This window comes from Pelmatolapia mariae, linkage group LG6, assembly GCF_036321145.2.
Source record: "Pelmatolapia mariae isolate MD_Pm_ZW linkage group LG6, Pm_UMD_F_2, whole genome shotgun sequence".
In the NCBI taxonomy this organism is placed as follows: Eukaryota; Metazoa; Chordata; class Actinopteri; order Cichliformes; family Cichlidae; genus Pelmatolapia; species Pelmatolapia mariae.
Genome location: NC_086232.1, coordinates 624,889 through 649,404, shown reverse-complemented (window position 1 = coordinate 649,404; position 24,516 = coordinate 624,889). Strand labels below are relative to the sequence as shown.

At 41.5% G+C, this 24,516-nt stretch overlaps 1 protein-coding gene across 1 annotated transcript in view; it reads right to left on the bottom strand.

Annotated features, from left to right (window-relative positions):
* Positions 1–8,006: 8,006 nt before the first annotated feature.
* The window catches only part of si:dkey-9i23.16 (uncharacterized protein LOC571915 homolog), a 24,401-nt gene continuing 7,891 nt past the window's right edge, over positions 8,007–24,516 (bottom strand). The window contains exons 4-6 of the mRNA XM_063475049.1: positions 10,066–10,122; positions 8,788–8,934; positions 8,007–8,646 (exon numbers count right to left, since the gene is read on the bottom strand). Coding sequence (XP_063331119.1) covers positions 8,539–8,646; positions 8,788–8,934; positions 10,066–10,122 — 312 coding nt within the window. The 3' untranslated portion in view covers positions 8,007–8,538. The remainder of the gene's footprint in view (positions 8,647–8,787; positions 8,935–10,065; positions 10,123–24,516) is intronic.

Genomic DNA, 24,516 nt, shown 5'->3' with positions numbered 1-24,516 from the left:
GAAAGCAGGCCAGCAACCATCCAAACAAGCAATGCTGAGTGGGGAACGGTAGGAGGTGAATCCCCACCCCCACCCTCAATGACAGTTTCTCACAGAGACCAAGGCTCAGTGAGCCTCCAACCCAGGTCTAGCTACACACAGAGACACACAGGAGCCGCAAAAGACACACATCCACCACACCCTCTGATTTGAGGATGGACAGGTGCCCCAACCAACCCTGGTCCCAGACAGGGTTGAAAAATGGGAAATGGGGACAGATGGACACACAGCACGGCCATCGAATCCATGTGCATCACCCTACGTAGCTTGTGCTCCTCCCGCTGATGCCCTGTGTGTGAGTGATGTGCTTTCAGAGGAAGTGGGGCATGGAAAGGGTTCAGGATGTTTAAGACCCCCAGAAGGAGAGAGCCAGCACAAATATTTCCTATATACCACCCACTGAGAGAGAACCCAGAGCCCGTGTCAGCAGCATCCCAGGCCATCGCTGCACCCAAGAACAGCACCCACAAGAAACCTAGAAGGTGGGAAAACTGACAGAACGAATGAGATCACAAAGAGAGCAGAAATGAGCTTTGTCTAAAGGGTGGCAGGTCTCTTCCAAAGAGGACTAGCCACCCTTGAGTCATCCAAGAGGTGCTCAGAGTAGAGCCCAAAAAAACAGCTGAGGTAGTTTGGGAATCAGGGGGAGGTGTCAGGGTGCCTGGATCATCAACCCAGAGTTTTCAGTTTTGTGTTATTTATGAACTTTGATTTTGATATTATTTATTATTTCTAGTCTTTGGTTTCTTTATTAGAGCTCTGTCTTCTGGTTTCTGTCTGTGTTCCATAGTTACTCTCTCTCCCCTGTCTGCTGTATCCCTGTGTCAAGTCCGCGTCTCTGTGTTATGTTTCCTGTTTTACTTTGAAGTCCGTGTCTCAGGTTATTGTATCAGGTTTTGCTTCCCCTGTCTCGTTAGCCCTGGTTTGCCCCAGCTGTGTTTCCCTTCTGTCTCTCATTCACTGGCTGCTCCCTCTGTGTATTTAAGCCCTGTGTTTTCCACTGTCGCGATCTAGCCTCATTCCGTACTGTGTGTTCTGTCTGCTCGCCTGCCTGTTTAGTTTTTGGCATTTTTTCAGTTTAGTTAGGGTTTTCAGCAATAAAGCTGTCTCAAGTCTACGTCTTGATGCATGCTCAATCATCCAGGTAAGTACATTTCTAGAAGGTGATTCTGTTCATCTGGACGTTTTCAGTGGGAGAACTGTTTCACTCATCACTCATCCAGGTGACTTCTTCAGCCTCAGCTGACTGCAGGTTTCCATCCTTATAAACAGGACATTTGCATAATGACTGAAACCAGCACCACTGAAGGAACAATGGGCTGGGAGGTCAGTTCCTAAATCATAATTATGCAAATTCTCATGACCATTAATCAACAACCACTGACCAATGGCCATGAGTACCATTCACAGAGAGTTGGGTAATGGTTGCAATCACAGCATTGTAAGGTTCAAGGTTCTTTATTCGTCACATGCATAGTTATACAAGTACAACACACAGTGAAATGTAACCTGACACGCTCCTCGACTTGTGCAAAGAGGGGGGGGGGACATTATATATTATATACATTGAGGAAATTTTAGATGGCACTCATCATCAGAAAGGTTGCCAAACCCTGCTCTAAACCCACTGGCACAATGTACATTTCAAATTCCTTTACTTTTAAATATGTTCATATTGTCTATTTTGTAAAATGTCCAGATTGTCTATTCTTATTTAATTCACTTAATGTACAGAATTCACCTGCTTGCTGCATACATGCTACTACTGGACATTCACCTAGAAGTCAATGTGCCATATGATGCATTAGCAATAAATTTAATAACGCTCTATATGAACAGTTACAGACTATATAGAACCACTTTATAGAATTATATTTGTTTGCAGATGTTGGCAGCTGTCAGCGAATAGTTATCAGCTATTTTGAAACAAAAAAAGACTTTTTATCCATAACAGCAAATGAACTGTACAACAGAAAATACAAATGCTATTTATGGTCTCCTCACAACAATGATAAGAAAAATAAACTGGGCCAATATGGCATGTTTGTTAATACAGAGACACACATGTTAATGTGATCTCTGGTCTCCCACTCAGAGACACAGGTCTCCGAGTGTCCAGCATTCAGACGGCTACCTGAGGACACTCATGTGAGAGAAAATCTGCTCACACAGATATGTAGAGCCAAATACTGTCAATAAGGCCTCTGCAATGTTCTGAAGACAGTTAAACTTGTCAGGTAGTGATGTCCAGCAGGTGAAAATGCAGCTCCATGAACACGCACAGCTGTGGATTCCAGCTGCGTCTGTAGTTCTACAAACTTTGACCCCCACAGAGTCGAAGTTTTCAGTTCAATCAGCTGCATTTCGATCTGTCCAAACAGTTAATGCGAGACAAATCCAGCTGCTCATTAAAGCTTTCTGGTTTGATCAGAAAAGAAAACATTGGTCCATACACCTGAAAGTCCCAAAAACACATTGTGAATTCTGTCTCGAGCAGTGATGGGAATAACGGCGTTACAAGTAACGGCGTTACTAACGGCGTTACTTTTTTCAGTAACGAGTAATCTAACTAATTACTATTCCTATCGTTACAACGCCGTTACAGTTACTAACAAGGAAACGCGGTCCGTTACTATTTTTCAACAAACAGACGGTTGAAGCTGTGTTCAGCTTACAGCATCTTATATCAGCTGCAGGAAGTAGCTGTAAGTAATCTGGGCGCTACAGCTTTAAGCAGCTGTGCGCTCCCGCGGACGGCAATCACGATCACTGTCTAGCACAACACCTGGAGCTAAGGAGCAAAACAATCGCACGAGTGCTGCCGTTTGACTGAGGAAGAATAAAGTAGTCGTGGTAAGCCAATCACACGACCACTTAAAGACAAAGCAACAAGATGATATATACCAGTTTACAAATTGTGTTGATAGGCCACGTAAAACCAGAGTCATGATAAGCAATATATACACGTGTTTTTTCCTCAATAGTTTCGTCACGTTTACTGTCTAAGCACAGCACAGCAAGCACTCTCTGCTTATGACCAAAACAAAACAAAAAAAAAAAAGCAGCGGAAGTTTTAGGAGTGACGGCGAGAGAGAGAGAGAGAGAGAGAGAGAGAGAGAGAGAGAGAGCAGAAAAAGAGAGAGAGCGAGTTTTGAGATGTGAGAGATTTGTGACGTTTAGCGTGTTTGGAGTGTGTAGTTCATGTGTTGTCTTGTGTAGTTAGTGTGTAGTGTTGTGGATAGTTTTGTGTTGTGTGTCAGAACAATGAGGCGACTGCTGTCTCCGGGTAGAAACAGGAGTGATACACCTGCTGCTGTCAGACCTGCAGGTATCAGGCTGTGATGTTCTCCTTTATAATGGACAGAAATATTTGGAGTGGCACAAATAATTTGTGTGGCATCTTATTGAATTCAGAACAGCTGATTGTTCTGTAAATAGTTTGAAATGGTTATTTAAAAAAAGGGTAAAAGTAAACTTGTGCATAGGATTTTAAAATTGACAATTTATATTTGCATTTAAAGTTATGAAATATGATTCATTAAAGATGTTTGTGGTTGTTACAGTAAAAAATATAACTTTTTCTACTCTGATTTTATGGTTTTTGTCTGATTTTAGATCAATTGTGTTAATACTGTCAAAATGAAAACATAACTGTAAATTCAGACACGTGAGGTTGTGCTGAAAAGAATGATACCAAACAAGGCAAAGTAAATAGTTTTTAAAGGTGAAATGTGGAGGGAAAATCAAAAGTAGTTAAAATGGCCAATTATACCCTGGACCCCAGAGGGTTAAACTTTTTTTTTAAAGTAACGCAATAGTTACTTTTCAAGTATTTAATTACTTTTAGGATATTGTAACTCAGTTACTAACTCAGTTACTTTTTTGAAGAAGTAACTAGTAACTATAATTGAATTACTTTTTCAAAGTAACTTGCCCAACACTGGTCTCGAGTCTTCGGATGTATCCGTGTATTTCCGCGGTGCTGATGCTGCGGTGAGCGGACAGCTCCTGAAGCATTTGAAGTGTCGGAATGTGGAAAGCTAGCAACGTCCCTCTCACCGGTTATTTTTAGCCAATTACAAGTTGAATCTGGTAGTTGGGGTTGTTAGCTAAGATACCGTCATTAAGAAGCGGCACAACTAATGTGTCAATGCGAGCTGATTTGCGATGTGCACCGCTGGCCCGGCCGTTTATTATTTAATGCACCTTCTCAGATTAATTCACTGCATGTCGTGCCCAGGGCTGGACTGGGATAAAAAAAATCAGCCCGGGCATTTTGACTAGAGACCGGCCCCCCAGGTATTAAAGCCATAAAGCCTTTGAATGAAAACAGACGCTGGTGTGACAGTGATGTACAGTCTTGTTGGTATATGTATGATTTCTATACATTTTACATCAGATAAAAACTTTGTTTGTAAGCTTCAGATAATTATTTAATAACAGCGAAACATTTTAAATGAGAATAAAAAAGAAAAGTATTTCTTTGTGCCCCCCTTTCCCTGTTAATGCCCTACCTGGCCCCCTGGCAAAGCTTTGCTAGACCCGCCCCTGCACAGTTACCAGCTGTCAGCTACGTAGAAAAGGATCCTGGTGTTATTTGTCTCTCAGAAACAGTTCATAACTTCCCTTCAACTCATTCATGTCACCTAAAAGGTAAACCTGTTTCTCCATCACCTGTTCAGCTCTGATGATTCAGTAAGGACATCTCCTGGTTTCATCTGCATGTTTCCCTCTCACCACATATCCAAACCGACATCATGACCAGCAGCTTTTACAGCTGTGGCTCCAGCAAACATCAGCTGATACTAGAAATTAATATCAAATAAATTCTAACAACAGCTGATCAAGCTTAAACGTGCTGCTGTTCTTTAGCGTGACATCCGCTGGTTTCCTCTTTCTGGCGCAAAGTGGGCGATAAACAAACAAGAGAGAAAAGCCAATCAGCTGATCATTGATCAGTTTCATGATTAAAGTAGCAACAGGAGAGGGAGGGGAGAGAATGAGAGAAGAAGAAACAGCTGTGCAGCGTAACGACAGAATAACCCCAGCTTTGTGTCTTTTTCATTCTAGCTGAAGTCCGGGACAAACTGTGTTCCTTTTCACCTCAATACGAAACGCGAAATATTTTCTCTGAATACGAGACGATTCAGTTTTTTACAGGACGGTTTGCAACTCTACTAACTAACCTTATGAATAAAGTTCACTATCAGTAACATCATAGCACCCACCCAGCTGTATAGAAACTCCGTCATGCTAGCTAGTACGCAGTACGAGTTATTGTAACTGACTGTAAAAAGTCCTGCCTCCCCTTTCCCTCATCCACCTGTTGGCCTCTGTGGAAGCTCCGCCATAGCCACCACCAAACAACTGAGTTATTTTTACACATCTGCCAGCATCTGGCCAATCCGCCACCTTTCATTGTTTATACTGTTACAAAAAGAAAGAAAGAAACAAACAAACAACCCCATCGGCCCATAAAAACGAAAAATCACAGCCCGGTATGCCCGATGGACAGTCCAGCTATGGTCGTGCCATCAGTTAACCCTTTGCGTACCAGCTGTGCCCAGGTTTGCCGACCCCTGGTTTAGTGTCTAGAAGAGAGTCGTGTGTGTGTGTGTGTGTGTGTGTGTGTGTGTGTGTGTGTGTGTGTGTTTTAGGGCCCTGATGGCTTGGGGATAGAAGCTCCTCTTGAGTCTCTCTGTCCTTGCCCGGATGATGCTGAACCTTCTACCAGATTGCAGAAGTTGGAACAGTTTGTTGCCAGGATGGGACGGGTCCTTCAGTGTCTGCTCTAGTCCGGCATCTCCTGGTGTAGGTGTCCTGAAGCGGGGGAAGAGCAATCCTGCAGCAGTGTTCTGCTGTACGGATCACTCTCTGAAGAGCTTTTTGGTCCTTAACACAGCTGTTCCCAAACCACGATGTCATGTTCTGTGTGAGGATGCTCTCCACAGCGCCTGTATAGAAAATCCTGAGGATCTCTGGAGAGACCCTGAACTTCCTCAGTTGTCGTAGGTAATACAGGTGCTGCCTAGCCTTTTTGGACTGGACCTGAATGTGGGCAGACCGTGTCAGGTCTGAGGAGATGTGGACACCGAGATACTTGAAGGACTGCACCCTCTCCACTGGAGCTCCATTAATGATAATGGGCTTGTAGTCTCTGTGCTGACTCCTTCTGAAGTCCACCACCAGCTCCTTGGTCTTGCCAACGTTCAGCTGGAGGTGGTTATCCTGGCGCCATGATGCCAGATTCTTCACTTCATCCATGTAGGCCGCCTCATCGTTGTTGGAGATGGCACCCAACACCACTGTGTCGTCAGCAAACTTCACAGTGGTATTGGAGCCATGGGTGGCCACACAGTCTGAAGTGTAGAGGGAGTAGAGCAGAGGCGAGAGGACACATCCCTGTGGTGCTCCTGTGTTGATGGTGATGCTGTTAGAGATGCATCTACCCACCCTCACCACCTGAGTTCTGCCAGTGAGGAAGTCCAACACCCATGCACACAGACGGCTGTTGAGTCCCAGATCCCTCAGCTTTGTGAACAGTCTGCTGGGCACTATTGTGTTAAACGCTGAACTGTAATCAACAAACAGCATTCTCACATAGTTACCTTGTTTCTTGTCCACGTGGCTGAGGGTGGTGTGCAGGACGTGGGCGATGGCGGCCTCTGTGGATCTGTTGGGTCGGTAGGCGAACTGGAGCGGATCTGTGGTGTCTGGTATGGAGGAGGAGGAGGAGGAGATGGTGACAGATGTACCCTTAGGCCCCCTCCTCGATTCAGAGATGGTCTTTCCCTTTTCACGTAAATGGCCTCCTTGACTCCGCGCTCAAACCAGCGTTCCTCCCTGTCCAGGATGTGTACATCCTCATCATTGAAAGAGTGTCCACTGGCCTGTAGGTGTAAATAGACTGCAGAGTCCTGGCCTGACGAGGTAGCTCTTCTGTGTTGTGCCATCCGCTTCGACAGAGGTTGTTTGGTTTCCCCGATGTATAAATCCTGGCAATCCTCCTGGCACTTAACAGCGTACACTATGTTACTCTGTTTGTGTCGGGGGACCCGATCCTTGGGGACCAGTTTTTGGCGCAGCGTGTTTTGGGGTTTAAAAGACACAGAGACCCGGTGTTTAGAAAAAATGCGTCTCAACTGTTCCGATACTCCTGACACATACGGGATCACTACAGGTTTTTGCTTGGGCAGCGGTTGTCCTTCTCTCCTGGATCGGCTGGAGGTTTCTTTAGGTGCCTTTCCAGCTTTGACAAAAGTCCAGCTGGGATAACCACATTTACTCAGGTGAGTAATCACCTGGTCAAGGAACTGACCTCCCAGCCCATTGTTCATTCAGTGGTGCTAGTTTCAGTCATTGTGCAAATGTACTGTTTATAAGACAGGAAACCTGGGACTGAAGAAGTCACTTGATGATGATGAAATGTTTCTCCCACTGAAAACGTCCAGATGAACAGAATCAACCTTTTGGCGATATGTAGCAGGAATGTCTGTTCACAGTTTGTGAAATGTAAGAAATTTGCCTTCTAGAATAACGTTCTCCTATCCTGCTCACTCTTGTAAACTATACTTTGAAACACTGTCTTCCCTTCGTGCCCTGAAATATGCATTCTCTCATAACGGGGCAATAGTGACAAGGGGGGGTACCTTGATTTGGTAGTGGGCCATACCAAATATAAAAGTACTTTTAAGAAAGGGGTTCTCTATTGTTTTTCAGCTTTTTTTTGGTTTTGCAGAATAAACACTGCTCAAAAATATCAAGAAAGATTTAAAAAAAACGCATCAGATCTCAACGCGGGGGGCGGAAGAAAAATCATGCATGATATCTAAACTGATATGGACTAGGGAAGGTGTGGAACAAAAGTGAAACAGGCTCTGTGTGGTATGGAAGAGCTGACACATGACTGAGAAAATGCAGCAGAAGCTATTAAAAAGGATATATTCTTCATTTATTAAAGATGACTATTTAATATAAGTCAGGAAAGATTGAAAATTAAAATATGTAACAGCATAACTAATGTATGGGTTAGGGTCACATGATTTAGCCCTGACTAAAGGTTTTATCAAAAAAAGTTTGAAGACTAACAGTGAGGCCATCTGTCTACTGAAAGCAGACTGGAAGCTGGGGAAAGGGAACAGTGTGTACAATGCATGCACTTACAAACTCGTGGCTAATGCCTCCCCATCACCAGGGGCTCAACAGAAAATTGGATGATAACTTTAGTACAACCAAGCTACCATTCACAAAGAGGTAAAACCTGTGAAGACCACATAATACAGTAACAACCAGTAATCACATTTATTAATGAGGGTCTTTGTTATACAGTGGTTACAAAACATAAGATATAGTGATAGTAGTTGTTTGTACAGAGGGTGGGATCAGTAGATATTCTGACTTGTCAGTAAAGGAAAAGTCAGATTAAGTTTTCTTACACCAGGAATCAAGCTCAGGACACCAAAGTAGAATGACTACTACAATGGTTTTGGTTTGTGTGTCTTAGTTTGTCTTCAGTGTTTTGAAGGCGGAGATAGAGAGGAGACAGTGCATGACCACAGCACCGGTGTCAAAGAGCAGCAGCAGCAGCGTCACACTCCAGGAGTAGTCCTGCAGAGCACAAGAGAGACAGGCTGTATTACAATCCACAGGACTTTAAGTTTTAGGATTAGAAAGGGAAAAAATGAAAAGAGAACAATGTGTCAAAATAAGTGAAAGGGCAAAAACCAAAACATATCTGATGACACTGACTGCCAGTAGTTGTGGGAGGCAAACCCCCGAGTAGCCATCCGAGCATGTGACTCCTCTGTGTGATGTGTGGAGGGTGTAGTAATACAGGCCGAAAGCAAGCAACGTCCCCAACAGACCAACCACATTGCTGCAGACACAACCTTGAAGCTGCAGAGGAGACAGAGTGATTTTATTAATCATGTGAGATTATTTAATATAAAAAATGAGATGATCATTTTATCAGGAATATAATCAGGTACTGTGACATTGTGAGACATAATAGTAGTCTTAGTCTTTTGGCATGTTTCCTATGCTTACTGTACACGTTTCAGAACAAACTCATTTTAGGATTAGACAAACCTGAGTAAAATCATTACTTTAAAAACTGTATTTTTTAAATGTAATCATTTTACACCACATGCAACAGGACTAAAACAATTTCAAAACACTTCAGCTTTTGCCTCATTGGTCCACAAAATATTTTCCCAAATGGGCATCATCAGGATGTTTTTTGGGGAACCTGAGTGCCTTTGTGTTCTTCTTGGTCAGCATTGGGTTTCTCCTAAGCCTACGCCCATGCATTTTTGCCCAGTCTTATTGTTGAACCGTGAGCTCTGACCTCAACTGAGGCAGGTGAGGCCTGCAGGTCTGTAGATGCTGTTCTGGCTTCTTGGAATAATTTTGCTCTCACTGTTGTTTACTGGAGTCCCAAAGCGTTAGAAATGTCTTTGTAACACTTTCTAGACAAGGTGTGGGGAACTCCAGGCCTCGAGGGGCGGTGTCCTGCAGGTTGTAGATGTGTCCTTGATCCAAAACAGCTGATTTAAATGGCTAACTGACCTCCTCAACATGTCCTGAAGTTCTCCAGAGGCCTGATAATGAACTAATAATGTGATTCAGGTGTGCTGACCCAGGGTGAGATGTAAAACCTCAGGATTCTGGCCCTCGAGGCCTGGAGTTGCCCACCCCTGGTCTAGACCGACAGACATCGATGACTATTGTCTCAGCTGTTTCTTTAGTTCGTTGCTTGCTGTTACTTTTTGAGGTCTTTCAGGCTACGTCACAAAGAGTGTTCAATCCCAGTTATGCCAGGGATTCTCTCTCTCACTCTCTCTCTCTCTCACAAACACACACACACACACACACACACACACACACACACACACACACACACACACAGAGCAGTGTATTTGCTGTTAGAAAACCTGTCTCATGTGATATTTTAGTTTTTGGGTTTGCTTTTTTTGTTCCCTTTTTTTCTTAATCTGACCTTCACATTAGCATTTTATGCCAACTCACTAGTCGTCTGCTAGGGTTCTTTTCATTGGCCATTGTGAAGGACCCCCCTGCCATAACCTGCAAGACACACAAGAAATATAACTGGAAGGTTAATGTTGCTTCAATGATAAATGATAGCAAGCACGAGCGCACAAATCAAACAGAATGCAGAAGTGTAGAAGTCAAATATGAAACAGCAGAACAAAATCCTCAAACTAAGGAATTCTTTCATTTGTTGGGGGGCGGGGGTACACACACAGCACATGGTTTAATTCAAAATCATTAAAAAAATATATTTTAAAATCAAAAGTTTTTCCATTTTGAATGATGAGAGATTCCAGTTGTTCTACAGTTTGTGGCCTCCTTTACTGTATGAACTCTTATGATGCACCATGCTTTTGGAGTACATGTAGGACAGGATTCACACAAGGCCTTCCCTGAACAAAAACAACATGTATATACAGGCAATGGGCAACTTTTTGGCTCTTTTCTACTGTACTTTATACAACATGCCTCATTCATACAAGCACTTTTTTCTACCCAAGTACTTCATATACAGCATACACCCACTCCAAAGGACACATTGTACACTCTGTTCGTTCCCATCAGGCTGCAGGCCAAAAGACAACTTAGTCTGCAGGCTGGAGCCACAAGAAATCAAAGCACCTACTTCCCAGTTAGTAGTAGAACTGGTCTAATATGAGGGACTAAATTGATCATTTTGAGATTAAAAGATGTTCAGTCTCATGCTCCCCCAAAAATGCAACAATCTGATTCTTGCCATGATGAAGTTAGCTACATTATGGCAAGGACCCGATGCACACAGTGTGTGGAGGGTGAGAGTCCATTTATTCCCAATAGCCACAATGACAACAACCACAGTAATAATTATGATTTTATACTGCGGTGACTTTTCAGTCGAGGTGAACTCAGTCCTCCTTCTCTGGCGTCTCTCACAGACAGTTTTGGGCTAATGTAGACAACAGGGCTGTCGACCCAAAACGGCCCCCAGGCTTCTGTTCGAGGCATCCATCTACAGATTAAAAGGGAAGGAAAAGTAAGGGTGTGGACTCGGGGTTCCCCACAGGGAACTGGTCAAATGCCGTGTGGGATCTGTCACAAAGTGGAAATTTGTGTTTGTTTTATGGTTTATGTTGTTTTGATCATACTGGTTTTATCCTGATATTTATATTGCATGTTTTAGTGTTGTTGCACGATATTCTTTTAATCCACTGTGGACTAGGCGGACAATAGCAGGCACCTGTTGAGGTCTGGGTGTTCCCTGAGTCAGAAACAAGGAAAGAAATGCGTGCAAGCCAGCATGAGCAAAGAAGGACCTGCTGCCTGATCGTGTGGCGTGACGGGTCATTTGGCAGACAGGCCAGTATTACATGGCGACCCAGTCCCAACAGCAAGAAGAGTTAGAGGGGGAGGCGATGCGTGTAATCAACAGCAGGCCTACCAGCCTTAGCGGCTACACATCCACTGAACTGGATCTGTGGCATCTTTGTGAGTGAGATCAGATAAGTTGCTGGTCAGCACCACGAAACCAAGCATGAACTAGCAGTAGTTGCCAGTCAGACCCAAAAACTGCTTCACCTCTTTTTTTGGTTCTGGGACGATGGCTGTAGTTTTGTCTGTCTGCAGGCGCACCTGCCTGCTTCCCAGGTGATGCCCCAGATAGTGTGCCACCCTCTATCAATGTGCTCACTTCTGATTGAGTTGGTTATGAGCCCTCCTGCCTCAGGGACTCCAGGATACAGTAGCCCTTGGTCAAATCCAGCGTTGTGAAAAAACAAGCAGTGCCTAACTGGACCAGTAGCTTGTCAAACTGGGGCATGGAATAAACATCAACCTGACAGCTTGTGGTATTCCACACAGAGCCATAAAGATCCATTTCTCTTCACCACAAGTACTATGGGGCAACACCAGGAACTATAGGGCTCTATCACTCCCATCTCCAGCATAGAAGCCACCTCCTTCTGATAAATTTGTCTTTCATGTTCAGGTAACCAAAAGGTGCATGACTGCACCGCCAAGCCAGAGCACATTTCAACAGTGCTCTATGAGTGAAGTACAACCAGGCAGGGGGAGAACACATCTGCAAAATGCTGTTGCAGTACAGCAACATCTGCTATGTGGGTCTGTGTGAGATGGTCATCACAATGGAGGAAGACAGGAATGATGGAATCTGGCACCTCTGACTAACTCATCTTTCCTTCACCAGTCTCATCTGAGAAGCTGTTCCAGCCTCTCTATACGCTTTGACTTAGTGGTATATCTGCGTGTCCCTGTCCGATCGCACTACTTATTAGTCAAGATCACCCAATCGCCATGTGACCACAAAGGGTTCTTGCCACTTAGCAAGGATCCTTGAGCTAGAAGAAAGAAGCAATACAAGCAAAACTGTCTGAGCCTAGCCCCTCTGCTGTGCAAGCTCTGCTGACGTTCCTGCGCCTGGAGCAAATTTTCCTGGGACAATCTTCCATATGGGTGTAGCTTTGCTCTCAGGTTCTGAACGTATGCCCTAGAGCAGGACATCTACACATTGGAAGGTTGGTGGTTAGTAGTAATACGATGGCAGCAATCCAAGATGGCGGCCAACCAAACCAGTTTGAGAACCGGTTTGACCGGTTTCGTGCGTGTGCGCATGCGCGTTCAGGTGTGCTGGGGGGGTATGCGAGTTCATGTGTGGAAACACACAGGGCGTTAGAGAGGTTATATGAGTTCATAGGTTTTTAACTGCATTTTAATTTAAACAAACCATAGGGTTTTAAATTAAACTATTTTTATCACTTTGGTATGTCTCAGCATTCAGTTATGCAGACATATGTGTCCTTAAGAGGAATTCTTTGTTTTGCGGGCGGAAAGGAAGGCGTTTTGCTTCGCAGTGCGCATTAACAAAGCGGGGATGCTTTTTATTTACATCTAGTCAAAAGTGTTACTAATTGTGTTTTAATCACACTAATTTTATGATTCTGATGTCACAGCATGCAGCGATGCAAGCATTTTATTTTAAAAAACGGCACAAATGGGAATTTCTTCTGAATGGGCAATGTCAGCCTGTTCACAAGCGTTTCATTTAATAAAACCACTAGTTTTAATTTAACTAGTTTTTACGCATCTACTGGGGCTTCTTTTACGGGTTGATGCGATCATTTTATTTAAAAATCGGAATGTTGATCTAAGAGGGAGACAGAGCCAGTTAGTTTTCCAACACAGTAAATGGTCACAAATAACATAAAGTCCCCTTTAGAAAATAAATGTTATAAGCAGGCAGTATCGCTCTTTTCAAACTAATTGTGTTTTAATCACGCTAATTTTGTGATTCTGACAATGTCTCAGCAGACACCGATCCATGCATTTTATTTTAAAAACGGATCAAATGGGAATTTCTTCCGTAAGGGGTTTCATGGTTTCAGAGTAGTTTTTAACACAACAGATGATCGCAAATAACATTCAGCCCTTTAGAAAATAAATGTTATAAGCAGGCAGTATCGCTCTTTTCAAACTAATTGTGTTTTAATCCCACTCATTTTGTGATTCTGATGTCACAGCATGCAGCGATGCAAGCATTTTATTTTAAAAACGGCACAAGTGGGAATTTCTTCTGAATGGGCAATGTCAGCCTGTTCACAAGCGTTTCATTTAATAAAACAACTAGTTTTTAATCTAACTAGTTTTACGCATGCACTGGGGTTTCTTTCACGGATTGATGCGATCATTTTATTTAAAAATCGGGATTTCGGAATGTTGAACTAAGAGGGAGACAGAGCCAGCTAATTTTTCAACACAGTAAATGGTCACAAATAACATTCAGTCCTTTAGAAAATAAATAGGCCTGCTTCTAAAACACGCTGCACATGATGTCACCTTTTCCCCCAAAGCAACCAGTATCGCTCTTTTCAAACTAATCCTGTTTTAATCACACTCATTTTGTGATTCTGATGTCACAGCATGCAGCGATGCATGCCTTTTATTTTAAAAACGGATCAAACGGGCATTTCTTCCGTAAGGGGTTTCATGGTTTCAGAGTAGTTTTTAACACAACAGATGGTCGCAAATAACATTCAGCCCTTTAGAAAATAAACGTTGCAGTGATACTTCTAAACAGCCGGTTAATTGTTTGAAATTGTTCAGAATTGCAAAAGCCCACTGTGGGTATCATTTAATTGTTGTGATTCCTTAGGAAAAGGTAAAAGCCGACAGGTGTACCGGTCGGGTGGGGGGCCCCTCCTATTGTCTGAAGTATCGGTTCATTTGTAATTCCTTAGGAAAAGGTAAAAGCCCCGCAGATGTACCAGTCATGCAAGTTCTCGCCTATTTTCTGAAGTAGCCAGCAACAGCGGACCCTTACGCCTATCTTGGCCAGTTACACCGGAGCTCAGCAACTGCGTGCCCCACCCTCACTGTTTTAAACTTGCACAGCATGGTGATGCCCTGCAGGTGTATCGCCCCCCAGACTTACCGGTCCCCCATCTATTGTTTTTGGAAACACCCGGTCCTATATGAAGCGTTCCTCAGAGCGTGAGACCCTCGCCATTTCGCGTCAGGACCAGCACCGGTGCAGACCATTTTCTACCCACACAGAGCGTTTCTGACAGGCTGGCGTTGCTTATGCATAAGAGAAAAGCGACAATACAACGCGGTTCTCTGCTCCAAGACATCGCGGGTCCTTTACCACGGTAAGCAAGTGTGTTAGCCGGCGCTTCATAAATGTCTGTCTGGCAGCGCAGATTATTCAAACTGTTTTTAAAACGTGACTCATTTGTTGTCCAAAAACATTTCCTCTAAATTTGCAAAGTTACTGATTTAAAAATATATTTTTTCGAATTTTTAGTTGGATGTCAAACATATGATCAAAGTCAAAGTCAAAGTCAGTTTTATTTGTCAATTTCTTCAGATGTACTTGCCATACAAAGGAATTGAAATTACGTTTCACACTGTCCCATGCGTAGACATAGACAACAATAAAGTGCAGATGCACAACATTTAGGTAACATACAGGATATAACAAGACAGGACCTACACATAACATATAACATATAATAAAGTGTTCCACAGTGCGCCCTGGAAAGTAGTGTACTAGTTCACTTGACGTAGTCCCAGGTTGTGGTTGGTAAGTGTTTTTGTTTTAATGCAGCATAAGACTGTAGCAGCAGTAATAGTAATATAAATAATATAAATAGTGCTAAAGAAAATACTAAAAATACAAAAAATATAAGGCAGCAGGTGTGTGCAATTGTAATGCAGAGGTAGTCGTGTGTGTGTGTGGGGGGGGGGGGGGGGGGGGTAGGGTCCAGTCTGTCTTCCTATACTCCTGCCAGTCTGGTGTTTCTGCTGGCTGGGAGCCGGGAGGGGAGAGAGTTCAGCAGTCTCACAGCCTGGTGGATGAAGCTGTTGGTGAGCCTGGTAGTGCGGGAGCGGAGACTTCTGTATCTTTTTCCAGAGGGCAGGAGGCTGAACAGACAGTGCGCGGGGTGGGTTGCATCGTTGACAATTGTGATGGCTTTGCGGGTAAGGCGGGTGGTGTAGATGTCTTGCAGGGAGGGGAGTGGTACACCAACTATCCTCTCAGCTGTTCTCACAATGCGCTGTAGAGCTATATATATATGATAGACTCTTGAGCATATTTGTATAGCAAAATTCACAGTGGTATAACCATAAAAGATGCCCAACTGTGCACCAGTGCACTCTAATGCAAGCCTTTAAACTGCATGCTGATAAGTGCATGAAGTATACCTCAATAGCTGAAAAGAGTCTGCATCCATAATTTGTGGATCTATTGATTTGTTTTTAATGTGGCACTTTTTTCACAAACTGCAGATGATGAAATCCTCTTTATTTGAGAAAGTGTCCCTAAGCTACTGCGGCTCATACTTACTGAGTTCCCTAGCTACTTCTTTACTATGTCAGTAAACTTTTTGAACAAGGCAGGTATCGTAGATTTAAAGACACATCTTAATTGAAGCAAAGGCAAAAAATTGGAATGAATTTTATGTGGCTGTTCATATTAAAGCCATCAAAGAGTGAAAATCCAAAAAGCTGCTGCAGTCCTTTGTATTAATGATCTCTCTCTCTCTCTCTCTCTCTGTGTGTGTGTGTGTGTGTGTGTGTGTGTGTGTGTGTGTGTGTGTGTGTGTGTGTGTGTGTGTGTGTGTGTGTGTGTGTGTGTGTGCAATGCTGAGTGTGCTACTGTGTGAGTGCGTGCTTGCAGAACGAAGGTCAAGACAGGAGCTTTTTTTTTTTTTTTTTTTAATGCATTTCCAATCAGCTTTTTTTTTTTTTTTAAACAAGAAGTGTAGCTCATACATTGCAATAAATGCATTCTGCTACATCTGCTAACGAGAGAACATGTTTTCCATCATAAAGACTGTGATATGAAGCATTGTTAAAGTGTCACCTCAGTAATGCTGCTGAGTGTTGACTCATTTCTTTTTAAATACATGACTTAAAACACTAAAATCTAATTTCAGGGGTTTATTTTAAGTTTACAGAATATAACAGCTGGTAAGACGATGAGTTTTACTTTTCACTGTCCGTGTTATGTTGTAGTATCCATTTATCATGTATGCTACTTTGCTCTGTGGACTGTAAAATGTTTCATTGTATTCATGAAATAAACCAGACTTTCAATGTCTGAATCTTTTACCGTTTTTCTGCTTTTGTTCACCCCAAGTTGACAAAACCCACAGACATCCTGAGTTAACTCACTAAAATGTGGAGCAATCTCAGTGTATTTAGCTGCTTTTACCCTAAACACAATCAGCTGACTGAGAGAAATGTCTGTAGTCCTCACTTTGGTCATTATGAATATTGAAGGAGATTTGTTCCATAGACACCTTATTTCCTACACTATGTTCTATTTAAATCCAGATTTCTTTTATAGCGTGCAATGAAATTTGTTAAACCATCGCTTAATGGGACAGAAGTACAAGTTGCTCTTTACTAGCACATTGTAGATAAGTTTATTGCTGGACAATACAGCTAGCAGCCTCACATTCTCTTTAGATTTTTGAAGTTTTGTGTGTAATGGTTTAGTCTCTCACACCTTACCCTTTTCTCACCAGTATCACAACAGTATGACTCTCAAAGTGCGGCTCAGTAAACAAACAAGGACTCTGAATTCAGAACAGAAATATACAGTTGGAAGATTAATGATTGTGTTTTTTTTATGATGCTTAGTAAACTACCCCCTCTTCTTCTTCTCTGTGTTGATGTTGTTCATGTGTGTGTGCGTGCGTGTGTATGAATGCCTTAGAAGTCAAAGTATACATTAGCCATACTTACAAAAAACATTTTTTAATTTCATTTAGAAGTGAGATTCTAAGTTGTAAGAAGAAATCTTATGCTCAGCCAGGAGTATGTTTCCCCACTTTCACAATGCTAAGATGTCAAATCCGTGATCCAACAGATGGTTTGTCACACGCGGGCAAGAAGGGCAAGCCATCCCTTACTCACACAACCTCACACACTATAGATTTTTAAAGTTCTTTTGTACAACGGTTTAGCCACAGTTATAACTTCTACTTTTGATAAAGATCACTCCCTCGGCATATTTCACAAGAAATAAAGCGTCTTTACTGGGATATTTATTGTCAAACTATGCGATTTTCCAAATGTGTGTGGAGTAAAATGTTGTGACCAAGAATCATTCAGGATTAACAACACAAACTGTTTTGATAGCAGAAACAGTCTGCCTTATAGTTCCCATACTTTACTGCTAGTTTTACAAACACATTCTTCTTCATATCTGTTTAATTGGTTTTTTTATGAAACTGATTTTCAATAGTACAACCAACGTCTAACTTTTCCTTGCTCCCCAGTATAAATGCAAGAATTTTGCAGGCTTTATTGAAACTGTCACAATTTAACACTCAATGCCATAAACAGAGTTGATCCATGTCTCTGTGGACACTGTTTCATACATCAAAAGCTCTGAAAATCACTTTTAAAGTAATGTAGAACATGATCTCTCTCACTCTCAGCGTCTCTAATAACCCCGCAAACTGACAATCACCTCTAAACAAGGCGATTAGTTTGTAGGTTTTTTTTGTTTGTTTGTTTGTTTGTTTTGTTTTTTATCAGGTGCAACACCATGTAACGCGTGGATGTTAGACTCTTTTACCAGACCATGTTGCTAGCCCAACCACCAGGCTCAGGGTTTCTGAGCTCTAACCCTGGCTGCCAAATGTGCCTCTGACCCTCTTGTGCCTTTTCACCACCAGACTAAGTTAGTAGTCTCACCTACCAATATTATTTTATTATAGCACAATATTCAGCTTGGTTACTACTTTGACTTTCTTACTTTGAGCACATTTCTGAGCCCATACATTATCAAACTTTTACTTGAGTATTTCTGACACTAGCAGCTATACTTCTACTTAAGTACTATCGGTATATAAAGCTGTCTGTAATTCTTGAACAGTTCATGCAAAAATTATAAATTAAACCTACACCACAGCTAACTCTTTTTAATAACCAATAACAGGTGTATTTCTTCGATCTACTGATACAGCCAAAACACTCTGCTTGTATGATGCCATATTCTCTCCCAGCGTACCCTTGTCTCACAACAGGGTGATTCCCAAAGTACGACTCAATAAACAGAGACTCTAAAACCAGAACAGAAAGATAAAGTTGGAAGATCAAAGATTAAGGTTTGTGTTTTTATAGCACAAAGTAAACTGTCCCCTTGTCTTCTAGGCCTTGGCGTGCGTACCTTAGAAGTCAGATTATACATTAGTCATACTTCCAAAAACATTTTGAATTCCATTTATAACTGAGATGTCAAGCTGTTATCAGACATCTTATGCTCACCAGGAGCAAGTATCCCCAACTTCAAAACCTTAAAGTGTCAAATTCACAAACCCAACATGGGCTCATTCAACACAGGGGCCAGAAGTGCATGTCACCCTTTACTGACACACTGTAAATAAGTTCAATACAGGGCAACGCGGCTAACAGCCTTGGAAACGCTTTACATGAAATAAAACTTTTTAGAAAACCCTTTACAAGAATAAATGTGATGATGTGTTTTACCTGAATCAAATGTATTTGTTCATTTACTTGAAATAAAACTTATTTTGGAAACCCTGTACATGAAGTAAAAAGTATCGTGTTGTAAGTTCTGGCTTTAATATTTCCAGCTGATAAGGAGACGTATTGCATTTCAAACGCTTCATATCCTACCCGCCCTTTAAGATCATCCTACTTCCAGATCAAGCCCCACCTTCTGTTATTTTAAAACAAGACCGCCGTCTCATTCCTCCAAAACCTTTTTTATCTCAAAACAGCGAGAAGGATGGACTGTGCACCCCTGCGTCACACTGAGGAGGAGGACAGTTCCTCGGACAGTTCCTCGGACGAGGGCTCTTTAGTACCTGACACGCCCGGTTACTATCGCCCCTTGGAAAAGCAGCAGCAGCAAGCCATCGAGCTTGACGGTCGGGCATCTTCTTTATTCATCGATACCGTGAAAACAGCTGTGTATCACCTAGTCAACCTAGTAATCAACAAGTACCTCACTGACGAATGCAGCGGCTGTAAGTTCGATCACCCCAGCCAGAGACAGCATGAGTGTCTGCAAGTGTTGGAGGATGACTTTTACGCTGAAAATTATTACAGCATCAGAAAAAGACTCCTCACCCCTCGTTTCATTCCTTCCATTCAACGTCTGCTGATTGTCCGCAACATCAAAATGGACGACGTCAAAGTCCGCACGGTGGCGGAGACTCTCTTGCACGAACTGAAATCAGTAAGGAAAGTCTTTGACGCCATCGGCGAGGCATACAACAATCTGGTGGGGTTGGACGTGGTGAAAATCGGACAGCTACGGTTGGTCACAGAGTGTTACAAAGGAGGCTGCTAATGTTTTCTCTGAAACACTGATTCTTTCAAAAAAACAAAAACAAAAATGTATTGTACCGTATCTTTCAAACAGCTACCCTGCTTATTTTTTTTCAAACAAGCATCCAGATTTTTCTTTCTTAAAATGTGTAACCTGCATTTTACCACATTTTTAAAAGCATGTATCCTTTTTCAAACATGTATCCTACATTAAGCGCATTTTTAAAACATGTATCCTGATATGGCCACCCTTCCAAGGCCCTGAGAAATTACCCAAATCACTATGGGATAAGGATGGGGACTTACCCTATGTAGCCACGTAAACGGTGATGAATTGTGAAGCTACAGTTCTTTTCTGTAAAAAAGCATTTTTATTTTGTATATAAATAAAATGTTGATGTTATGCGACGGGATTGTGTGCTTCAATTTTACATATAATGTGCCAAATCACTACAATGGATGGCTCAAGACGATGCCGTCCAGAGTAAGGATCTTATTAGACAGTGTTTCCAAGATTTTCAAGTCCCATTACAATAACCTCAGTTTTATCTGAACTTAGTAGCAAAAAAATTAAAGCTCATTATCTATCTAAAACATCCCAACTGTTTAACCAATAAAAGTGGGTATCATCTGCATAGCTGTGAAAATGTATGCTATGCCTTCTAAAGCATGTATAATGTAAACAGAACTGGTATTAGCACAGAAGTCCTTGGAGCTTCATAATTAACCTCAGTGTGTGTGAAGAGGACTCTCCATTTAATGATAGCTGTAATAAAATGTTATGGTCAGCGGTATCAGATGCTGCAATTTGGTCTAGCAGGAAAGATTTCAACATTTCAATATGATCGAAGGCTGAAAACTGATTAATTTCTGATTACCTTTTCTGTGGTTCTTCAACTTTGCAACACCGAACATATTAAAGGATGATTTAAGGCTGTTTTGGGGCTTAAGGTTCACAGGAACAGTTTAATTAGACAGCCGTTTACTATTTTTCTTTATTTCCTTGCTTTCAACACTGACATGTTCAATATGATAACTATATCAGATGAGAAAATAAATCCCTGTGTAGTTAAAAAAAAAAAAAAAAAAAACTTTAATCAAACTGAAATGTTGCTGAACTCTGATGGACGTGTCTTTTAATCTTGTCAACAAGACTGCGGTACCAAATCAACTTGATGAAGATCTCCTTTGAAAAATACATACTCACGAGACTAAGTAAAAGCAGAGCCCTCACAGCTTGTAGTACAAAACACAGTGACAACTTGTGTATTAGATACCCTCACTCCAAAAGCATATATCTATATATATGGAATCTCCAAGAATATAATCTTAAAATGGCATTCAGCGGGTTGTTACAGTAAAATACATTATTTTAAAAAAAAGAAGTAAAATTTTCATCTGAAAATGTTGAATTTTAATAAAAACATTTCTTTGTAGCTTGATACTGTCGTTACAGACAAAGTGGATGTTTAAAAGTCTTTTGTATGAAGCGTTTGAAATGCAATACGTCTCCTTATCAGCTGGAAATATTAATGCCAGAACTTACAACACGATACTTTTTACTTCATGTACAGGGTTTCCAAAATAAGTTTTATTTCAAGTAAATGAACAAATACATTTGATTCAGGTAAAACACATCATCACATTTATTCTTGTAAAGGGTTTTCTAAAAAGTTTTATTTCATGTAAAGCGTTTCCAAGGCTGTTAGCCGCGTTGCCCTGTATTGAACTTATTTACAGTGTGTCAGTAAAGGGTGACATGCACTTCTGGCCCCTGTGTTGAATGAGCCCATGTTGGGTTTGTGAATTTGACACTTTAAGGTTTTGAAGTTGGGGATACTTGCTCCTGGTGAGCATAAGATGTCTGATAACAGCTTGACATCTCAGTTATAAATGGAATTCAAAATGTTTTTGGAAGTATGACTAATGTATAATCTGACTTCTAAGGTACGCACGCCAAGGCCTAGAAGACAAGGGGACAGTTTACTTTATGCTATAAAAACACAAACCTTAATCTTTGATCTTCCAACTTTATCTTTCTGTTCTGGTTTTAGAGTCTCTGTTTATTGAGTTGTACTTTGGGAATCACCCTGTTGTGAGACAAGGGTACGCTGGGAGAGAATATGGCATTATACAAGCAGAGTGTTTTGGCTGTATCAGTAGATCTAAGAAATACACCTGTTATTGGTTATTAAGAAGAGTTAGCTGTGGTGCAGGTTTAATGTATAATTTTTGCATGAACTGTTCAAGAATTACAGACAGCTTTATATACCGATAGTACGGGCATTTTTTACTTAAGTAGAAGTATAGCTGCTAGTGTCAGAAATACTCAAGTAAAAGTTTGATAATGTATGGGCTCAGAAATGTGCTCAAAGTAAGAAAGTCAAAGTAGTAACCAAGCTGAATATTGTGCTATAATAAAATAATATTGGTAGGTGAGACTACTAACTTAGTCTGGTGGTGAAAAGGCACAAGAGGGTCAGAGGCACATTTGGCAGCCATGGTTAGAGCTCAGAAACCCTGAGCCTGGTGGTTGGGCTAGCAACATGGTCTGGTAAAAGAGTCTAACATCCACGCGTTACATGGTGTTGCACCTGATAAAAAACAAAACAAACAAACAAAAAAACTATGAACTAACCCCCTTGTTTAGAGGTGATGGTCAGTTTGCGGGGTTATTAGAGACGCTGAGAGTGAGAGAGATCATGTTCTACATTACTTTAAAAGTGATTTTCAGAGCTTTTGATGTATGAAACAGTGTCCATAGAGACATGGATCAACTCTGTTTATGGCATTGAGTGTTAAATTGTGACAGTTTCAATAAAGCCTGCAAAATTCTTGCATTTATACTGGGGAGCAGGGAATAATTAGACGTTGGTTGTACTATTGAAAACCAGTTTCATAAAAACCATGTAAACAGACATGAAGAAGAATGTGTTTGTAAAACTAGTGTTGGATTAAGTGTAGGAAACACTAGTATAAGCTGTCTATGGAACAAATCTCCTTCAACATTCATAATGACCAAAGTGAGGACTACAGACGTTTCTCTCAGTCAGCTGACGGTGTTTAGGGTAAAAGCATCTATATACACTTAGACTGCTCCACATTTTAGTGAGTTAACTCAGGATGTCTGTGGGTTTTGTCAACTTGGGGTGAACAAAAGCAGAAAAAACGGTAAAAGATTCAGACATTGAAAGTCTGGTTTATTTCATGAATACAATGAAACATTTTAGTCCACAGAGCAAAGTAGCATACATGATAAATGGATACTACAACATAACACGGACAGTGAGAAGTAAAACTCATCGTCTTACCAGCTGTTATATTCTGTAAACTTAAAATAAACCCCTGAAATTAGATTTTAGTGTTTTAAGTCATGTATTTAAAAAGAAATGAGTCAACACTCAGCAGCATTACTGAGGTGACACTTTAACAATGCTTCATATCACAGTCTTTATGATGAAAAAACATGTTCTCTCGTTAGCAGATGTAGCAGAATGCATTTATTGCAATGTATGAGCTACACTTCTTGTTTAAAAAAAAGAAAAAGAAAAAGAAAAGCTGATTGGAGATGCATTCAAAAAAAAAAAAAAAAAAAGCTCCTGTCTTGACCTTCGTTCTGCAAGCATGCACTCACACACACGCACTCACACAGTAGCACACTCAGCATTGCACACACACACACACACACACACACACACACACACACACACACACACACACACACACAGAGAGAGAGAGAGAGAGAGAGAGATCATTAATACAAAGGATTGCAGCAGCTTTTTGGATTTTCACTCTTTGATGGCTTTAATATGAACAGCCACATAAAATTCATTCCAATTTTTTGCCTTTGCTTCAATTAAGATGTGTCTTTAAATCTACGATACCTGCCTTGTTCAAAAAGTTTACTGACATAGTAAAGAAGTAGCTAGGGAACTCTAAGTATGAGCCGCAGTAGCTTAGGGACACTTTCTCAAATAAAGAGGATTTCATCATCTACAGTTTGTGAAAAAAGTGCCACATTAAAAACAAATCAATAGATCCACAAATTATGGATGCAGACTCTTTTCAGCTATTGAGGTATACTTCATGCACTTATCAGCATGCAGTTTAAAGACTTGCATTAGAGTGCACTGGTGCACAGTTGGGCATCTTTTATGGTTATACCACTGTGAATTTTGCTATACAAATATGCTCAAGAGTCTATCATATGTTTGACATCCAACTAAAAATTCGAAAAAATATATTTTTAAATCAGTAACTTTGCAAATTTAGAGGAAATGTTTTTGGACAACAAATGAGTCACGTTTTAAAAACAGTTTGAATAATCTGCGCTGCCAGACAGACATTTATGAAGCGCCGGCTAACACACTTGCTTACCGTGGTAAAGGACCCGCGATGTCTTGGAGCAGAGAACCGTGTTGTATTGTTGCTTTTCTCTTATGCATAAGCAACGCCAGCCTGTCAGAAACGCTCTGTGTGGGTAGAAAATGGTCTGCACCGGTGCTGGTCCTGACGCGAAATGGCGAGGGTCTCACGCTCTGAGGAACGCTTCATATAGGACCGGGTGTTTCCAAAAACAATAGATGGGGGACCGGTAAGTCTGGGGGGCGATACACCTGCAGG